The 20,501-nt window shown below is 41.3% G+C and overlaps 1 protein-coding gene across 2 annotated transcripts in view; it reads right to left on the bottom strand.

Annotated features, from left to right (window-relative positions):
* Positions 1-4,303, bottom strand: part of ANKRD33B (ankyrin repeat domain 33B) — a 47,780-nt gene extending 43,477 nt beyond the window's left edge. For both annotated transcript variants that reach the window (XM_071553014.1, XM_071553015.1), the window contains exon 1: positions 3,854-4,303. In XM_071553014.1, coding sequence (XP_071409115.1) covers positions 3,854-4,270 — 417 coding nt within the window. In that variant the 5' untranslated portion in view covers positions 4,271-4,303. The remainder of the gene's footprint in view (positions 1-3,853) is intronic.
* Positions 4,304-20,501: the final 16,198 nt, after the last annotated feature.

Below are 20,501 nucleotides of genomic sequence, written 5' to 3'. Positions count from 1 at the left end.
GACTTACAGAATACCTACTAATGCAGTCTATATCACATGGGAGGTTAACACAAAACCTTCCTGCAGATCAGTTGCAGTGATTATTTTCAATCTGGCAAGGGAATGTTCTTCGCCTTCTTTTCTTTCTCTCTCCCATCTCTTAATGCCTTTGCTATTGTCATGGCAAATTTCTAAATTTGCTTGCATTCTGCAGTTAGGTAACACCAGATTTTGAAAATCTGTCTTTCTGAGTGTATATATATAATCCTGATCAGCAAGCAAAATTTGATATTAAGAGATGTTAAAATTATGAGATACAAATATCTCAAATTCTAGAAATGTGGGTAGTGAGGAGGCAGAACCAGCCCCCACGCAACACAGTGAAAACCAGCACCACTGTCTAGATGATACTGCAGTCTCGTTCAGGTCAAGAAATTTCATCAGAGATATTTTATTTTCCCATATATGTTTTCAAATCCTTATTTACTGATAGCTTGAGACAGGTAAATATATAAACAGTAATGAATAAGAGGCCACCCTGCATGATGCACAATTAGTATGTTATCATGTCATAGCTATTTTCCAAGTATTTCAGTATTAACTTGGGCAAGGAGAGGAAATGAGCAGTACCAAGCCAGTCTTTCAGGATTCCATACACAGAGAGCAAGCAACAGAAGATCAGGGGATCAGTCCTTTGGGGGTCCTCTGCAGACAATGATATATAAACCCTTGTTGTCCTGACAGTGATGAAAACGGGACAGGGAAGGTACAGATCTTCAGGCTACAAGTGGTGACTAATAAATCAGTTGTTGTGGAGTCTGCTTGACTGCAGGAAGGTGAATTTAATGAAAACTTGTGCCTGGCAGGGAGTTCTGCTAACAAACAGAGTATGGGGAAAGTACGTTTCTGAAGAAACAACACAAAAAGCCACTATCCAGCCTTGACAAATCGACTCAAAAGAGACAATTGATGTATTTTGACAAAAAGGAAGACGAAAAATAAGTAAGGCTACCTCTGGATCCTAGCCTTTTCAGGAATAATTCCTTATATATCTTAAATTTAGGCATTTACATTTAAGGGACAAGGTAAAAATAATTAAAAATTAAGTGGACTGTTTGTGCCCAGATTAGGGCATTTGGAAGCTTCTTCTTCATATTACATTTTGTGAGCCGAGTTTAATTACTTCCCAGAGGTTGTCAGATCAGGATGGTGAAAATAGTTAATATACTCAGTTGAACTGCCCTCCCTTCACCATACCACTTTTCAAAAAACAGGTTAATCTTCCTTCTCTCTCCTGCCTCATAGAAAAGAACCCAAAACTTAGAAGAAGCAAAAGTTTGGCTTATTTGTTTACAGTGTAAAAAAAACCCCAGAAACTTTCTGACAAATGCATGCAAGATAGCATTGTAAACAAACATTACCCTGTCAAGAGAAGATGCTGAAACCCAACTGTACAAGTTCCAGCAACAAAGACATTTCATTAGCACAACTGGTGTATGTAACTTGTTCTGTTGCTTCGTGGCAGCAAAATCAGTTTATTTTTATGGATAATGTCCAATGACTGTATATTCAAATTTAAGAGCTACAAAAATCCAGAAATACAGAAAAGACAATAAAAGACCTAAGCAAAACTTACCTTTTGTCAGGTTAAGTTCTCTAGAAAAAAAGTGGTTTTCCTTTGGAAAATAGTGAGAATTTGCCCTGATGTCCTGAGGGGACATCAGGACTGCAGTCACACCAGAAGTTTCAGCTTTCTGGTCAAAAGGTTTCTCCCATCCCATTTACATCTGTCTGGAAAAGATAGACTGTCCTACTCCGAATCAGTGATCAGGGCACTTGTGTGAGGGAGCCAGAGTGAGAAACTGAACTCATGCGTCCCACATCATTCCTAAAGTTTCAGACGTTGCTGAATTCCAGAACTTCTTTTACTTTATTTTCATTTTAAAAATGAAGAAAATAGAATTTGATGTCAATATTTAATTGCAGGTCAAATGGAATATTTGCCTAATTGTTTTCTTTTCCATTATGAACAAAGAGAAATGTTCTTTCTGGATTCAAGCTACAATTTTGTTTCCTTTCTGTGAAGCTGGAGAGACAAAAAACAACTTCCTTTTTGGGAAGGGGGATGGTGAAGGGAGGGGCTGTCTAAACAGGTAAATTAACTGTTTTCAGAACCCTGATCTGATCATTTTTGCAAAGGAACTGGAGCAGGATGATGGGCTGACGCCTACACTAACCTTTTCATACCCCTTGACTCAGCTCTGTAGGACCCCAGCCCTGAGACTGGGGATGCCTGCAGCTTCACAGCCAGCTGCTTACCCTCTGTTGGGCAGCAAGGCCACCTTTCTAGAAAGAACAGCTGTAGGGCACTTGCTCTTTCATGCCATACATAAGGTGGGGCCAAACCTCCCCCATCATCACACACTTGAGATACAGTGAATCAATGAACCTCAGCAGCAGCTGGAACACAATCACCTACAGGTCAGGTCTTGGTTTGGGCTCCAGTTCAGGCACAGAACTAATATACAGGATAGGTATATCTGCAGAATCTTCAACATCTCCTGTAAGGTATAATTGGATCTCGCATGTTACCAACTAAAGTATAATGACACCATACCTTGGCCTGGGCAGAAGAGTTGATTTAAACTATTTCTGTCCTATGTTGCTTATTCCTATCCTCATGCCACAGATTGCTGCTCCCTCAGATGTGTTAAAACAATTTTTATCCTTTTCAGAAATTTACCGTAAAATAGATCACTAAAAATCTGTATGAAAACCAGTCCTCTGGAGGGGAAATAAAGATATTTGTAGAGAACACCCTACGAGTACATACATCCAAGACACAAGAACAGCCCCTCTACGAACATCACCAAACACACACTATTGCATACTTTTTAATGTAAAGACCACTTATGTTGCTTGAATACACAAGTCACTTGCCCGATTCAAGTAGCACAAGCTTTTTTTTCAAAACACTTCTGTCACAGACTAGTCACAGAAATGTTTTTGCAGATTGTTTATGCAAACTAAAAATGTCTTAGTCTTAATACAAAATGTAGTAATAGTGGGGAAAGGAATCGCTGCTAATCTTCAGTATTCATGTTCAAACATTCCATTTACCCAGGACACCCTTTCCAAGTTTTTACCTTCTCATTTAGTGAACTATACTTCTTTTCCTGCAATTAACTACGTAACAGGCAAAAACTGAACCACAAACCTTGTCCTGACACAAACTCCAAAAATAGTTTACCAGCAACAAAATAAATACCAGGAGAACTCTGAAAATTCTGATTTTAGCACAGGAATACCCCAAGCCTAGCTTGACATTCTAGGAGCCAGGTGCAACCTTACACTCTGTGGGGAAAGTTTAAAAAAAAAACAAACAACCGAACAACAAAACAAAAAGACCCAAACAAAAACCAAAAAACAAACCCGCAAACTGTTATCAGTTGTTCCAGTTCCCAACGGGAACAGTGTGAAGTACTGCAGGTGAGGGACAGCCCAGAAAAGAGGAAGGTTTCACATAACCATTACCAGTGACGCCACTCACACTCGCCGGTAAACTATACAAAAACTGGAAACTCAACCTTTCTCTCATCCCATAATCCGCGCCCTTCCTTAGCCAAAGGTGGAAAGTCACACCTAGCAAGGTGAAGCTTCACGCCATCCTTCGCTCCTCGCTGCTTGGGGTTCCGTGCCCACGGGGCTGCAGAGCAGCACCCCAGCACATGAGAGGGGTGTCACCCACCACAAGCACGGCTGCCCCCGCCCTCGACGGCGCTCCCCGGTGAGGGCGGAGGCGGCGCGACAGCCGAGCCGCGGTGCCCTCGGCGGAGCCGCCCGCGGCTGCCGGGGCACGGCGGGGGGTGCTCACCCTGCGGTTGCGGTCGGCCTCCCGCACCTCCTCCTCCTCAGGGCCTTGGCGGATGAGCGCCTTCAGCACGATGCTGTTGTTGGTGCAGCAGGCTCGGAACAGGGTGAGCGCCTCGGGGCTGTCGCGCTCGTCCCCGTCCTGGGACCAGCTGTCCTCGTCGTCGTCGTCCAGCCCCCCCAGTGGATAGAAGGAGTCGTCCGAGGCGATGCTGCAAGTGTCGGCCAGCTCTGAGAAGTCCTCATACTCCTCATAGTCCTCCTCCTCCTCCTCCTCCTCCTCGTCCGGCCCCTCAGCGGCAGCCCCCTCTGTGCCCTGTTCCGGGCTGCTCTCCGCCTCGGCGCCAGGCACCTCCTTCGCCGGCGCAGGGCAGACCCGCTCCCCGACCAGCTGCTCCCCGTGCCCCGACAGCAGCACCATGTCGGGCCCGGGACACGGGAGGTCCCCTCCGCCTGGAGGGACGCCCAGCCCGGCGACTCCGCGGCCTCGGGGTGCTGCCCGCGGCGCGCTCACGGCGCCCGCCCGCCCGCCGAGCGCTGCCCGCGGGATCTGCGGCTCTTCCCCCCGACGGCGGGCGAGGGATCCCTCTGGCCCCGCTCACGCCGGTGTCAGCCCCCTCCCGCGGGTCGGCCCGCAGCAGCCCGGCGGCGCCCCGGGCCGGGGCATGCTGCCGCCTGCGGAGCGGGGGCCGCGGGTCCGGCCCGGGGGAATCACCGCCGCCCGCCCGGCCCGAGGAGCTGCCGCCGCGGCGGAGCGCGGGGATAGGCTGTGGCAGGCAGGGCGGCTCTGCGGAGCGCAGGCAGCTGTCAAAGTGGCGGCCCGTAATCCGCTCAGCATCGCTATGAGCAGATTGGGGCTCGGGCGGAGCGGCAGGGGCGCGGTGTCGGGGTGGTGTGCGGGGGGAGCGGCAGCTGCTCCCTGCGGGCGCCGAGCTGCAGCCGCAGGTTGCGGGGCCAGGAGCATCCTCGGCTCCTCACCCTCGGTCCGGCGGCACCTGGCGAAGAGGCTGCCCACAGCGAGCCCACCCGCGCGTGGGAGAGGCAGGGAGCGGAGCCGGTGGGAGCCGCGGAGAGATGAGCAGCGGCTGCCATCGTTCCTTCAGCACGAACTGCGCGGTCCCGAGAGCCGCGACTACCGTGATGTGCGCGAAAACTTTCCAGGATTACAACTAGCCTATGAGGAATTCGTCTTTTGAAATAAATACTGAAACTATGGAGAAGGTTCACACAGAATTCCTGTGCTTTGAAGCAGAGCTTTAAAAGCAAGTAATTCATTACATCAGCCCTGACAGTTTACCAACTGTAGAGATGTCAGACACTTAATTGTTATGGAAGGCATTTGGAGGAATAATGCAGGTATAAATTGAGTTCCTGCTTTGTCACAGTTCCTCTAAAATCTCTTTTCCCTTCCAAATGCCATGGATTAACAGTGTTCTCTGGCAGGGAAACAGTGGGGAGAAGCCATTTGGCCAACAAAATAGGATATTTGCTGTCTTCAACAGCTCTTTCAAGTGAACCTCATATATCTGCCCTCCTTCAGCAGGTGAATGTCTGGAGTCCAAATTCCTGTCTGGCTGATGGGAGAGAAATGAGCCGGTATTTCTTCATAAGGTGAGGCAGAGTATGATCCACACTTTCCACACCCGAATAGTAGGTGTTTACAAGCTTTCATGAAAACATTGTGTAAACCAGACATGATGGGCAATACAAAGCCCAGCGGCTTCTTGCTGATTCCTAACTGGCAGGAACCCAGCACCCAGCAGGAGGGTATTTGTAATCAGAATTAGTATTAAATAGCTCCCTGATTGGCTGTTTCTGCAAAGGAGCTAAACTGGGAAAGAAGGAGATTAAACTATTCCCTCACCTCCAGACACCTCTGAGATCATAGCTGATATATATTGCCATATACATTGCCAGCCATGCTCGTGCTCTTGCTGTCTGTCTCCCATTATTTCCTTGAGTAAAGAAAGGCCCTTACTCCAATACTGCAGTATGTGTCTGTTCCCAAATCAAATGCTTCTGAGTTGGCTTTGCCTGCAGCATGACAGCTCCATGGGATTCACTTTTTACACTTACTGCCTATCCATTTCTTAAGTATTTGCATTCACAGAGTTTAAGGGCTCCATTGATTTAACATCTTTCCAGCTCAGTTAGTGTGGCCAGTGAACTGCTTATCAGAATTTTACCTCTTAGAATTGCACTGTATTTTAGAAGAACTTCATTTTTCCTTGAGACTCTAAGCTTGCAGGGAGCATTTCAGTTGTTGTCAGCCTGAACTTCACTGTAAAAGCCAAGATTTTTGGATCTAGTAACTTAAAATAGCAAAAAACCCCCCACAAAATGATTCTAACTACAGGGTAACAAAGATTTTTTTGGGGTGAAGATTTAGCTCATCTGCAAGAACTGATTAATCAAATATTCTTGCTTTGTTTCTGTCTTATAAAATAATTTCAGAAGAATAAATATTTATTTACCAGATTGGGGTTTTTTACGTTATATGGTATTTTTAGCAAAAATGCAGGCACCAGGAACAACCAACAACCAACCAAACAAAAGCACCCCACCAAAAAAAAACCCTGAAAAAACCTTAATTCTAACTAGAGGGAAAACACATATTTCAATATAGGAAAAAAGTTTGATTCTGAACAGTCACTTTTTTTGTTTTCAGAGTTTACCAGCTTATTAATAGAGGATAAATGAATCAGTTTTCCCACAGCTATAGTGGTTCTGCAGGGATCTCAGGGATGAAAACTGTTTTCTCTCACCTAAGCGTGACACTTTCATTTTTTCTCTCAAAGAATAGTGCTATATTGCTTGAGCTTCCAAAGCAAGGTGTCAGGCTAGTACAGAGCAGACATGGTGTTTCACACTGAATTCTTCACGTTTACAACTGCTATTGAGACTCTTTCAAATTATTCAGTGCAGCTTGACAATAAGCTGCCACAGAAAGGTGCTGCTAATTGTTACATGACTCCTTAAGATGCTGATGCAGCCACTTATCTTGCCACACAGAGTCTTCCACCAAGGCTACTTTGCCTGGGCACAGTTACAGAGGTAAAACAGATGATGCCTGGTTTCTTGGTTCTTTCTGTGACACAGCTTGTACATGACAAACAGGGTTTCTTGTCACTTGTGTTTCAGTTTGTAAATCAAATTAAAAGAATGTGAGGAAAGGCCATCGAGTAAGTCTGCAAATGCTTTCAAATTATTAAAAAACAGAAGCTGTTTTCATGGCATTTTTTAAGAGTGCAGCCTCAACTTTTCACCTAGAAAAGAAACTACTTAATATAACCAAAGTTAAATGCTGGTATTTATAAACTTTAGTAATAAAAGCAAAGAAATAAACATTATCATCTTACAGCAAATATCCCAGAACTATTAGTCATTATTATCATCTGTATCGCTTCAAAACTTTTTTGCTGGGAATTACAAGGCAGGAAATTAAAATACCCAGAGCAGATACCACCTGTCCCTATGCAGACAAAGCTTCCCTTGAAGAAATTGATTTTTGGAATGACTGCAATGTGGGATGCCCCCATTTTGCCTCATTAAGACTTGTAAGCCATTCTGTTTACAAACAATTGAGAATTTAATGAGATTCATGTGCAATAGTAAAGATAATAATAAGATAAATAGTAAGGTAAATAGTGAGACTCAGTGACTGTTATGTGTCCTTCTCACATTCTACAATGCAACCTAAGGAAAAAATTCATAACACTCTGGAAGTTATTACCAGTATTCTTAAAAATTGAAATATAATCCTAACAAAAGCATAGTTTCCAAAATCAAATAAAATATGTTTCATTTTGGTTGTTTACATTGTTTAGATGTCTGAAATTTCTGAATAACAAGAAGCCTGTTAATGTTTTATTTTTACCCATCGGACATCTATGCATTTACTTTTGAAATTGAGCATATTTCTCCCTTCCTTGGTTTATCTGCCTGCAAAAATCTACCAGACAGGAATGTGAGGCTCAGTTAGCATTTGTTGCTAAGACATTTAGGCTGCATAGGTGCCTTCCTGATGTATTCCCACAAACTGGCAACTTAAGCAGTTTCAGTAATGCAAAGGTTTTACAAACTCTTGCTTACACATCAGGTAGGTTTTTCTGGAGCCACTTGGCTCCTCACCCATTCCATTGTAGGTGTTCGCTGGGAGCAGGTGGAAGGATGGAGCAGTGTGTCATTACCTGGCAGTACCTGCAGTTGTAGCAATACCACAGTATTAAATGTGAGAACCATCTCGCTTCCTTACTCTCTCTCTCTCTTGAACAGCTTGTAAAAACTCTTTCCGAGATGCACAGAGGATGTTCCCATGGAAGCTGAACGTCTCTTTCATGGCATTTCCACCAGCACCACCAAAGGAAATACTCAGATCACAAGGAAACTTCTCTCAAGCAATCTGCCTGTCTTCACACATGGGAGAGGAGCAGAAACCTCCTAAAGGCCAGGGTGAGCAGTGGGTTTAGTGATGTGACCTAAGTCAGCATCGCCCCAGCATTAACCTTGTCCATGCCAAGGATCGTAACAGGTGGATGAAGGAAACGTGGACACAGAGGGAAACAAGATCTAGAAGAGATGGGGTATTGCTTTTTATTGACATCACTGTTTGGATTTTTTGAGATACGCTTACAGTATTACTGCCTCCAAGCCTTGCATTGGTCCTCAGGACAGACTGGTTGCAACTTCAAAAACTGCCTGCTTGAAGTTAGTCTCAAGACAATATTCAGGCATGAGCTACTGAGTTCTTGGCAGGGCTGGTGGACTAATAAATCCAACCCTGTGTTTATTATGCCAAATAATGTACTTTTGATTGGGATGATCAGGTAGCTGCTGTGAGGCATCAAAGTGCAATTAACCTAGACAAGAAACATCAGGTGGTGTGCTGCTGTCAAGGTACATTTGAAGAAGGTATTCGAGGTAAAGAATTAATTTGAAGAAATGACTAAGGAAACATTTCCTCTCAATTACAAGGAGCCAAGAGAAACAGTTTGCTTTCATATTTACCCTATTGGGACAGATGGGGGTGTGGGGATGGGGAGAGCATTTACAAATGAACAGATTCAGCAGAACTTGCTAAGACTTAAAAAGTCCTTTGGAAGGAGCATGGTTGGAGCTTGAGTCTTCCTAAGATCTGGCCAGGATTTGATGTGAAATCCTGCTTGATCTGAAAGTAACATCTGCTAAGGAGTTATGGGTGGAAGTTGCAATATGTTTCCTAGAAACCAAAGGCTTGAGCTGAATGATGAGAGCAGAGCCAGAGAATAAGACATATTAGGAATCATCTTGCTAAATGTTAGTGTTTTCTCAGTTGCTGGTATTTTCCAGCAGGTGCTTAGTCAGATTTCGTGCTGTTTAAAGCCCATTGGCATCTCTGTGCAGTTAACACAATGAAGTATAAAAATGTAACACTAGTTCATTTAATTTAATTTACTAGCTATGACTGAAAACAATTAGTATTCTGATTTTAATATGAACCTGTATTTTGTTTCCAAAGCATGGACCTTTCTAGAAAAAAGAACACTTCCTCAAGGCATGGTCTTGTGTCTAGCTGATCTCAGCTTAGCTTGTAACCAAACCTTGCAAGTCCTAGCTGAGCTCCCTGAGGACAGCAGCGGTTGGTAGCAGGTAGGTCTCTCAATTGTGCTAGTTCTGAGCAGGTAGGGCACTTCCCTGACAGCAAGGAGCATGTGGAAGGTGTGCACCACCACCTAAGCACTGGTTGGTGGGGCTCAGCTTCATTGGAGGAAGTCTGGAAGCTACTTAACTCTTTTTGAATTATTTCCAGAAGACTGTAAAGAACAACAGTTGTAACATCAGTAAGGCACAACAAATGTGCTAATGGTTTATGTTGTTTAGTATTTTTGAATGTTGTAGGTAGAAGACAGTGGAGGAGCCAGTGCAAGTGAAGAGGAAAGAGACCGATGGCGCTCGAGGTCCCACAGAGCTGCTCTTTTCAAATGTATGATACTGTAGAATATGGTGATGGTGAAGATTCTTGAGGCTTTTCAGTAATTCTGCAGCATGGATCTTCTGTTTTCATGTTTCTCTTAATTTCTGTCTTAGAGAATTTCTTAGGAGAAAACTGTTGAAATTTTGTTATTGTCCAGATGTTGCTTTATTAAAATACGAGGAAATCCAGAAATTTACATAAAATCTTTTTCTGGGGTTCTGCTGTCTCTGAAGAGCAGATTACAAAAATTGCCCTCTTTTTTCTTTTTACTTTGCATATTACTTTTTAAAATGCTACACAGCCTCATAAATAATGTGGAAACAGTCCTGCCTTGAAATGTCAGTGGATTTCTTTTTCATTGCAGAAAGACTATTAAAGATTGAGAGCAGGAGAGAAAAATGTTTCTTAAATGATAAGTTTAATATTCTTTTTCTGTATTTTGATATTTTTTACCAAAATAACACAATACTAGAAATTAATACATGTATAAAATTTATTAGGAAAAATAATCCCATATATCTTCCATTAATAGATTATAATTATTGGATCATCAGGGCAGGGTGTGGGGGTGACTTGTTTAATATGCAAGTGAATTTATTTGTGAATTGTTACCTTATTTTTGCACTCCACTGTAGCAGAAGACTCCCCACACATGTGTGAACATGTGTCACTCAGCTGGGTAGCTAGAATAAAAAAGTAATGTTATTTTTATATCAAAATCTTTTGTTCCTCCCTAAAGGAATTACTTTCAACATAAAGAGGAGCCATGTACTTGCTTCACATTTTCCTAAAATAATTCCTCTTCCTTTATTAAGAAGTTATGCAACCAAAAATGGGCTGGTTTCATGCTGATATGAATAAGCTTGCTGATGCCATTCCATGTGGAGGAAGTGTGTAGCATGTCTCCCCTGACACTTCTGATCAGTTCACTCCTCTTCTACAGTTTTCCTGCAGGACTGTGGGAGATTCGAGCCTTTCCATTCTTGAGGTTTTGCTCCTGAATGACAATAATGGTACATCTCTCTGCTCCTGGGATGTTTGATACCTTAAGGACAGTACCATTTGATAGAGGTTCTGATGGCGTTTGACTTCCAAGTCATGGAAGTACCCCAGATACATGTCCATCTGTCCTTACTGTTGCCCCACATCAGTAAACTGTAAAGAAGTCAATGATAAATTCATCCTAATTTTAATCTTTCTGACAAACCCTAGAAAAAGCCTTGATATGTGACCCAGTTTCTACTTCTGAAAATATTACAGTTTTAATCCTCTTTCTATTTCGGTTTTGTCTAATTCAAATGGGAAGTTGGACATGCTACGTAATGCAATCCAGTACTGGAGAGATATTGATATAAAAGAAGAAACAGAAATAATACCACAAAGTAAAGAAATTAAATGAGAAATCTAGAACTTGCTGTCATGCTTTTTTAATATATACCATCTCATTATATTATCCAGTCTCCTGTGAGAATTTGGAGTGCTTTAGTATATAACTTGCATTGAATGACATCTTTCAGCAAAATATCTCACCTCATGCTGCAAAGGTGAGTGCCATAACCATTTTATAGATGCTGAAATTGAACTGCAGAACTACTGAAATGCAGCAGAGCATTGTACAATATAACATCAAATGTACAAATGTCTTATTTTGGCATTACTCAAATGCTTTAAATGACTCATGGTTTAAATGGCTTATTCATATCTATATAATCAGGCACATGAGGAATAGGGTATGGTTTCTCACTGGGACCATTAGAGAAATCCATCTGAATACATGCGGTGTAGCTCCATCAAGGGCTACAAGTGGAAGTCTTGGAACTATTTGTCTTTTCAGAACATAATGAATTCAGGCCAGAAAATTATAAGTAGCTTTTCAGGAGTGTAGTGGATTTTTCTCCACCTGTTTTTTTCTATAGTCTTAAATATAAACCGGGACACTGAGACACAAAGTGGTCTCCAGCAAGGCTGTGTGGATACAAGTCCACTTTGTTCCTTTAGTATGGGATTTAAGAGTTTGTTTTTTTCATACAGTATCAAAATAATAACATACTGTATTTGGAAATGTGATTCCTGTATGTGCAATGAACCATGCTCATTTCTTGTTTTTTCTTGTTTTTCCTCTCCCACCTCTTCCTGAGATAATTGGTCTTTCTGGTGTTAACTGGTGTTTCCCCAGAATGTGCAATCAGATGAATAACCAGAGGCTTGTATAGAAAGAAAAATATACTTACATATTCTGGAAAGGCTTTGTGCACGTATTTAAGTGATTTAAAGAATCAATGCCTTGATAAGATGTGTGTGGTTTGAAAGCATTTTGGAAACTCACAGAATAATTGTGGGACTATTATTGTTTTCACATTGTGTGCTTTATCTGTTAAGTTTCCTTGTCTTTAATAGGATCGTACTCATTTTCATCTTTGCAGAAATGCAAGTTCTTCAAGGAGATTATTTAATATTTTCCTGAAATCATTTCAATTGCCATACTGCCAGGTTAAAATAAACAGATGCTTATCTCGCCCAATGGCTCCCTTGTTTCTCAGTGTTTTCATAATGTGATTTTCACAAATGACAAACATCATGGGACTCATCCCAGATGTTCAAGTGAAAGCAGATTATCTATAAAACATTTCTCTTTAGAAAGCATACCTCCCATGTGATTGCTATTTAAGCAATTTTAAATATCCTACTCACTCTTTTTCATCCCTTTTTATCAGAATTCTTCCATTTAAGAGAATATATTTCCATTAATTTGCTAGATAAGGAGTTAGGGGGGTAAGTCATAGATAACTGACTACACTCCTGTGGTAAATTCTATGCAGTTCCCTTGGTTTCAGTTCTGTTACTATTCATACTCCCCTGTATGGATATGGTGCATTAAACTGAAGAGCTGTCCTGCTCAAAGCATGTTACACCATAGAGGGCAAGTATGGAGGGTCGTTCTGACCCCCTTTGCAATGCTAGTTAACAAGTAATACCAAATGGAGATGGCAGTATCTCCTTCCTATACTGTTCTCATTGCCTGTATTTTCTTTACAGCTTTAAATAAAGTTTGTTAGTGATTCAGTGAAGGAAACAGATGTTTTCATGTGGTTGTATTTTCTTTGGAAACATCCAATGAGTCTATCTAGTGTGATTTCCTTTTGAGTGCTTCATGCATATCCAGCAAGAAGAAACTCTTTTAACTTCCTCTCTGAGAAGGGCAGCATCAAGGGATGATGTTGCCATAGTCAAACTGCTTCAGAAGCAGCAATTAATAAGCAGAAGACACTGAAATAGGTGAATATTGTTATCTCTCCTTTTCAGTTGGTGAAACTGAAATAAAGAGGTCAAGGTCAATGTCTTCCAATTTAACATCTATGAATGGACTTCAACAGCTAAATTAGTGACATGAATTGCAAACTTTTAAAACCTACAAAGTCAAAAGCACTGCATATTTTCAGGAATGCTGGAAATCTGAATGATTATATATATGCCAGAATTGTTGTGACCAAGTTAAATGTCCTTGCTTTAATTGTCAGGGCAATGTTAGATCATGGTCAAAGATGTCTTGAATATATTAGGTTTTAGAGTTCAGCAGTAGATATCTGCATTTGCATTAGCCCCCTTTGTTTATTTGCACTTACATAGTATCAAGATCTTAGGAGGAAATTTTCCTTGAATATCTCAGTTGCTCTTAAAAATTTGTTTTCCTTCACTGCCATTTGTCTCCCATTGATGAAGAAACTTGCACACTAAGTGAAGAAAAATGTATCATCTACTCTGTGGGTGGTTGTGAAAGAGATAAAAATAGGCACTTTCCTGATGATTAGAGATGAAAGAAAGACCGTCTTGCTTTCCCAGAGGACAGTAGGAGAGAAGGGACAGGGCAAAACCAGGCAACTATCTAGAAGAGGGTTTTCACTTAATTCTTCTCTGTATCCACACAGTCCTGTTTGAAAGGGACTCCAGATATGGTGGCAAGCAGTGATGCAGACCATGAGCTGTATGGCTCGTTTTCCCTGCCTGAATTATTTGTTAATGAAGTGCTGACCAGATGGAACCCCAATTGCATTGCATTAATGCATGGACTTTGTAGGACTCTTAAAAGTTGAGGGGGCAAGGGGTAATGAACTGTAAAACTTGAATGTTTTGGACTGCTTGGCCCTTTTAGTCCTCTCACTTGCATTAAGACTTGTGGCAAAAGCAGAGGTTTTCCCATTTTAGCAGACTTGTCACAGAAATAGTTATGCTGCCTAAGTTGGTAATCAGTGTTGGAAGAAGACAGATACTTCCTTTATCTTAGCACATGATCTGACTCCCCCTCGTGCTCCATATTTCTTCACCTGGCAGAGAAGTCCAGGAGTCAAGTCAGGTCTCTCCTTTCCCATTACTGCCTGGAGATGGCATGTCCTGCCTGGAGGCACAGATCATGTTCTGCCCCACACGTGGCAAATCGATAAGAGGAAACACAGGCTGGGGTTGCTGCTGAGACAGATGACAACTCTCTCCTCGGAAGCCTGCAGACTGTTTTGGCAGTCTGGGAAAGGTACATGCTTTGCCTTAATTATGAACACAGTTAGTTATATTGCTTGTGAAAGTTTCATTACACCAGTTAGCATATTAGCATTACAAGCAACATAATGAAGCATAATTGGTACAAGGGTTCAGTGTGAACTAACTGATCCAGAAAAAATGCCATTTTGAAATACAAACAAGGAAAATAAACCTTGACATTTCCTAGAAATTTACAGGAGGGATTCAATTTGCAAAATAGTAGGAGAGAATTGAGAACTTGCTAGCAAGCTGATTTCATCTTTTTGTTGATTGGCTTATAAAAATGACATCTTGCTTATCACCTAGCAATGAGATTTACCAGCAGGGACCTGTATATTGAGCTGTGTTTGATTAGAAACTGCTGAAAATGTTGTTTGGGGAATAAGAGGATACAACATGTTTAAAAAAGAAAGAGTGGTGTGAATTTTTGTTGTAAAATTATTTATTATTCAAATAAGGTTACTGAGAGAGAGAAAACTATTCCAGCTACAACAAAACTGTCAGCCCACCTGTAAGATTTTGTCAAGTGCTATGCTGTACAGTGTGCTCTAAAGTTAAACTGCAATAATTTTTTGTAAATCAATATAGTGACGTAGCATTCAGCTTTAAAAATCATCTGCTGTATCTCTCTTTTGTCCTTAGCTAAAAGAAAATACCTTTTCCAATACTGAAAAAAAATCAGAGATCTATCAGTTAGTTTTACAAATTTGCTTTTTCCATACACATATTAAACCTTCCTCTTGTGACACCCATAAACCTTTCTTTGTGTTAGAAGCAAAAGGAGCTTCTGTGTCTCAGTAAAAAAAAAAAAAAAAAGGTGTTTACATGATAATTGTGAAAGATAATGAAATGCCCTTTAAAGAACTAAGAAATGCTGTACTTTAAATGAGGACTTGATACAGTATTTTTGGTGAGATTCGATTGTTTTTATGTGTACAAAGCACCCCATCTTTCTGTGGAGACAATCCTTTGGCTGATGCCATTGGGACAGCTTGTGTATCCAGACACAATAGTGTAAAATGGGCAGTCTTTGGATAACGGGTGTATCTTGGACCAAGTGCATGTTTTCAGCAGGTATCACTGGTTTCATACCACACAAGGCACTCCTAAATATTTGAATAGCACAGTCAGAAGGCTCCTGATGCTCACAAAGGGAGCACACTGAACAAGCTTTCTTGATGATTTCACAGCCAGGAGACTGAGTAATGGGAGCACCCTCCCTATGGGGATGGGGAGGAAGGCTGGGGGCTGGCTTGGGTGAGAAGGTGGGACCAAGAGGAGTAAAACACATGCACCAGTGGGGAAAGCCACATCACCAGGCTGGTCTTTGAGCATCCTCCTTCTCTCCGAGTGACAGCAGTAGATGCTTCCTGGGATTCAGGGTTCTTTCTATCAGCATCCTCTGTGCCCTTCACCCCAGTTTATTTACCTCTGCCTAGTAAATCCCTTGGCAGGTAAAACAAATGTATTAATAACACTTTAAACCACTTCAGTGTTGCAAGAAACACAGAGCTGAGAGCTGTGAGAGCTAAGTTCAATTCACCCATAATTTCCCCATTTAAATGTTTTAGAGTGAGTCATTTTGGGATGTGTATGCCAAGTGCACCAGCACCAGTAATGCAAGAGGTAGTGCTTCTCTTTCTGCATGCTGATACATCAGCTCAGCACAGATGGTGTGAATCCCCAGCAGTGAGTCACTGGGTTTCATGCAGCAGGTGGGTTTGCTTCCTCTGGGGATGAAGGAAGAGCTGGTGGGATGGGCTGAGTAAGGAGACCTCCTCAGCCCAGCACTGCAGCTCAAAACACACCAGGCAGTGGCTATCAGCAGGGTACACCTGGCCTGCCAGCAGGGATTTGAAAGAAAATGAATTTTAACCTACAATTAGGTCAATAGATACATGCTGTCTAAATTACCTTCAGATATTAGATTAGCTTTTGAGCCCATTACAAGTGTGGGACAGGGGCACACCTCTCTAACGGTGCCCCTCTGGTCTGGTTGGGAAGCAAGGCATGGTGCCAACAAAGGTTCCTCATTCCTCCAGCGAGCATGAGGAGGATTGTCTTCTGCATGTCAATACCAACAAAGTGCCCAAGCTAGAGACTCTGACATAGGGCTTACCTTCCAGGTCCACATGGCCAGAGAAGCTGCTGACACAACTGGAGGGTTACAGTGGGAAGTTTTAACAAAGGCTGATGGTGAAAGACACATTAATGGGGTTGGAAATATTTTGAAATCCAGTGGAAGTAGTTTTTGAAAATAACAAAAATACTCTTGGGAAAACACACTGTGAATAATAGGAATAGGTCATGGCCCTGAGGAACCAACTATTTTGGTTTCCAACAGAGTATCACGATGTTCCCATTTTTTGCTGAAAGCCAGATCCCTTGAAATCATCTGGTTATCTGTGAATCCTGTTTCTAAACTAGAAAGATGAGTAAAAGTAAGTCTGCTATTTTGCATACCTGATAAGTTTGAAGATAATCTGGTGGTTTATGTTGCTGAATACAGGGATCTTTGAAAGTTTGCATGTGGCACTCCTTGAAATCTGTTAATCCACTGTCATACATTCTTACAAAAATGATACACAAATTGGGAACAGTGCTCAAATTCATGACCTGTCTGGGATGGTTCTTCTGCAATCTGGGATGCAGATCCCACTTTCCCAATGTTTGCTGATGGTTACTGTGTAGTAGTAGTTCAATGACTTCACAAGTTAGCTATTAATTAGGAAAAACTCTGCCTAATTTGAAATTTTGCAGTTTTGGAAAGTGCTTTGGAAGTACACCTGACCGACAGCTCCAGTAAAGAGCATTTATTTACATGTTAGTGGTACAATATGCACTCCCACGCTGTATTGCCCATTATTCTGACACATAGGAAGAATAATCTTTCAGAAATAATAGGAAATCCATCCCATAATCCTAGAAGTTCTTGGCTACTGTTCTGCATCTACTTTTAATTCCAGTTGCTGTATTGGAAGATTTTCACTTGTTGCCCAAGGACATAATGAACTGATTTCATATGAACAGCCTTTCAATAGTGGACAACAGGTTTCATTAGCTGTAGATCCCATCCTGGACTTCAAGAGAGAAGTTGCTGCAGTACTTGATTAATATCAGTCTTTCCATGACTGAGGTTCAGCCTCTTGGGTCCTGATTAAGTCAGCTTAACACTTTCCCATTATAAGAAACCCTGTTCTGTTACTTAAAAGTTTGTCAAGATCTAAATGTTTACACAAAATTGCTTAGATTTTAGAAGAGTGCTTCCATGAGTTTTTTGGACTTTTTTCCCCCTAATTTTATTTGCTACATTCAAGAGGGAAGAAAAAAAAAGGAGAGAGAAAGAACAGTTGTGCTGTTCTGGCACAATAAAAACCTTGGTGTCCTCTTTGAAAGTGGGTTTCCTGTAAATAGGATGATGAATTCTTTTTTGTCCAGCAGTGTCATTTTTCAGCACCTTGAACCAAGCTGACTAGTGATCACTAGCTGTGTATTTCTGGTTTTCAAAGGACCTTGATTCCTTCTTTTCAAAGTCCCCTATCCTTTTTTTTCAAAAATACTAATCTTTCACTACTGCAGCTGAAACATACCTATGCTGGAGAGAGAGAGCACCCTGTGAAATTCTTTAGAGAAAGACAAAGGTAGACAGGCACATGTATCTAAAAATATTGAAATTGTTTCCCTGCTATGAACTGAAAAAATCCATGTTCTAAGCACCTCCAGCGATGTGCTCTGCATTAGTGGAAACTCAGAGCTCTGTGCTTCCTCTCCTTTGAAAAAACTTCTTTAGTGTGTGACAAAATTTGTTTCACAGTGTACCATTCTCTTATAAAAGAGACTTCACTTCTCCTACCATTTTTAAGCCATTTTCTAACCAGGATATATGAAAGTTAAGCAGAGATGGGAAATAAAATAGTTTCTGGAATAACTTTAAAAACTCTGAATTTCTGCCTGATTGCTTTCACTTTGAGCAAACAGTTTTTAACACTCTCCCCTGCAAAAGTGTAGCTCAAAACATTTTTTAATCCTGATTCCTCATGTGCTTGGCATTCTGCTGCAGTCCCTAATGAGGCAGTGACACGCTGGTGTTCCTACCTGTGCTGTGTGAGCACAGATGGGGCACTGTCAGGGCTCAGCTACTGTGGGACAGGCTAAGTAGGCTCTTATCCTCTGTGCAAAGCAGCTTCTTGGAGAGAAGGCAATGCAATCATGGCGCCTGCCATTCTGTTACACAAGAAATTGTGAGACATCTGTGGTTTATGTAACAGTACCCAGTGTCAAAGCAGCATTTCTCATCAGTAAATATTAAAATGCTCTTTAAATTAAAAAAAAAGAAAAAAGAAAAAAGAGGTCAGTGTTATAACCCTCAATTTATATATTCTGTGTTTGAAGAAAGCATTTATCTCATGGTCAGAGCAGTGGTAAAAGACAAGACAGCTTGTACAAAGATTTAAACACTTGAGCAATGTGCCTGAGTAAACAAGGCTTACCTATTTAGTACTTAAGACCTGTGGCTGAATCCAAATCATGCCTGAATTACCTCTGTCTAAGCTTGCAGTCATAAAATTAAATACTTCTAATTGCCTGTCTGTCTCTGATGTGTTGTATTTTGGGCTGCAGAACTAGCAGTCCCTAAAGCTTCATTTGCTTAACACTTTTTGTACTAAGCCCTTGTCTTTATTTGCATGTAAGTTTGTGTGTGTGTGCACAGCTGTGCAGGTTAGGATTTTCAAAGCTGTCTCAAAAGCTTTATCTTTAAAGACAGCTGATCTTTAAAAGTATTTTAGAAAAAGTGCTTCTGTAAAAACAAATCTGCACAAATCAGCCCTGTGCTTTGGTTTTGTCCCTGTAAAATGAAACAACAGCACTTCTTTTTATGCAGTTCTTCTATGCTTTGCCCTTTCTGCCTGCAGGCTCTTGAGACCAGAGTCTCTGTTTTAAACACGCTCTCTGGCTTGTCTGGACCCAAGTGTTATTTCAGAAACTTGCTGTATCAATACAAGAAATTTATACTATATATATATTTATTATAGGCTCTTGGATCAGCATTTCACAACATAATGAAAGAAAAATATGTTTAGGAAGAGAAGTGTATCTCATAGGAATGATCATTTGTTTGACCTTAATCTGTCATTGGCAAAGCTTCCAGGCTGCACTGCATTAGCAGATGGATAATGGGCTCCAGCTGAAATTACTTGCACAGTTAAGTAGTTTATTTTCTCATTTTCCTACAGTGAGAGTCTCTAAGAACACTGCTGGCATGTAAGTGCCCATGTACCTTCATGCATAAACATGTTGGGCTCATTGTTTGAACTGTTTGAGAGAGAAGCTGAGGTACTGCCATCTCTTATCCAGTGCTTTGTGCAAGGAACAAAAGCTGGAGCCAGGGCATCACTGTTGCCTTCCTTGGGAGAGTGGGGAGCCTGGCACAGAAGTGCAGCACCTCAATTGGGACCTATTCCAAAAGACATGGGGAGGGAGGTTTTTCACAGACTTCACTGGATTTTGGATCATCTTTAGGGTTTTAACTTAGAATAGCTTGCAAAGCTTCTCTGTATTGAGCTTTTCAGCGATGTCTTTGTGCTACATAGAGAGAAAGTAATTAAAAGAGAAAATTTACCAGAGCAGTAAACAAAATTAGAAAATCCCAAGATTCGGAGGAAATAGGATTCAGGGGATAAAACTGGTGAAAACAATAGAATGAATACTCATTTTGCATGCATACAATCTTATTGCCTATAACTTTTGTTAACGGGTTAAGGGGAGCTCTTGTGAGGATTTTTATTAAAGTGTAAGCAACATGAGAAACAAAAATTATCAATTTGCTGCTAATTACACAGCTTCTGATGACTTTGACATCTCTGGAAATAAATTCCTTGCACCACAGTGGGATTAGATTTACACAGTTTTTGTCAAGATGACTACTCCCCTAAACAGTTCAAATATTATTAGAGCAGAATTAAGTGATGTGCAGTTCCTGTCTGTGGACTGAAAATAGTCTCTCATTTGAACACAAAGATTTAGAGGGCTATTGATTACAAGTTAAACCAATGTAAGAAAATTGTGCACAAAGAAAAGGGGGCATCAAGGGTTTTGTTTAGGAATAATGCTTGTATTTATTCAGGAATGACATAAAGAAATTTGCATCTTATGAATACTAATATAG

Source organism: Pithys albifrons, chromosome 4, assembly GCF_047495875.1.
Source record: "Pithys albifrons albifrons isolate INPA30051 chromosome 4, PitAlb_v1, whole genome shotgun sequence".
Classification (NCBI taxonomy): Eukaryota; Metazoa; Chordata; class Aves; order Passeriformes; family Thamnophilidae; genus Pithys; species Pithys albifrons.
This window is presented reverse-complemented; position numbering and strand designations above follow the sequence as displayed.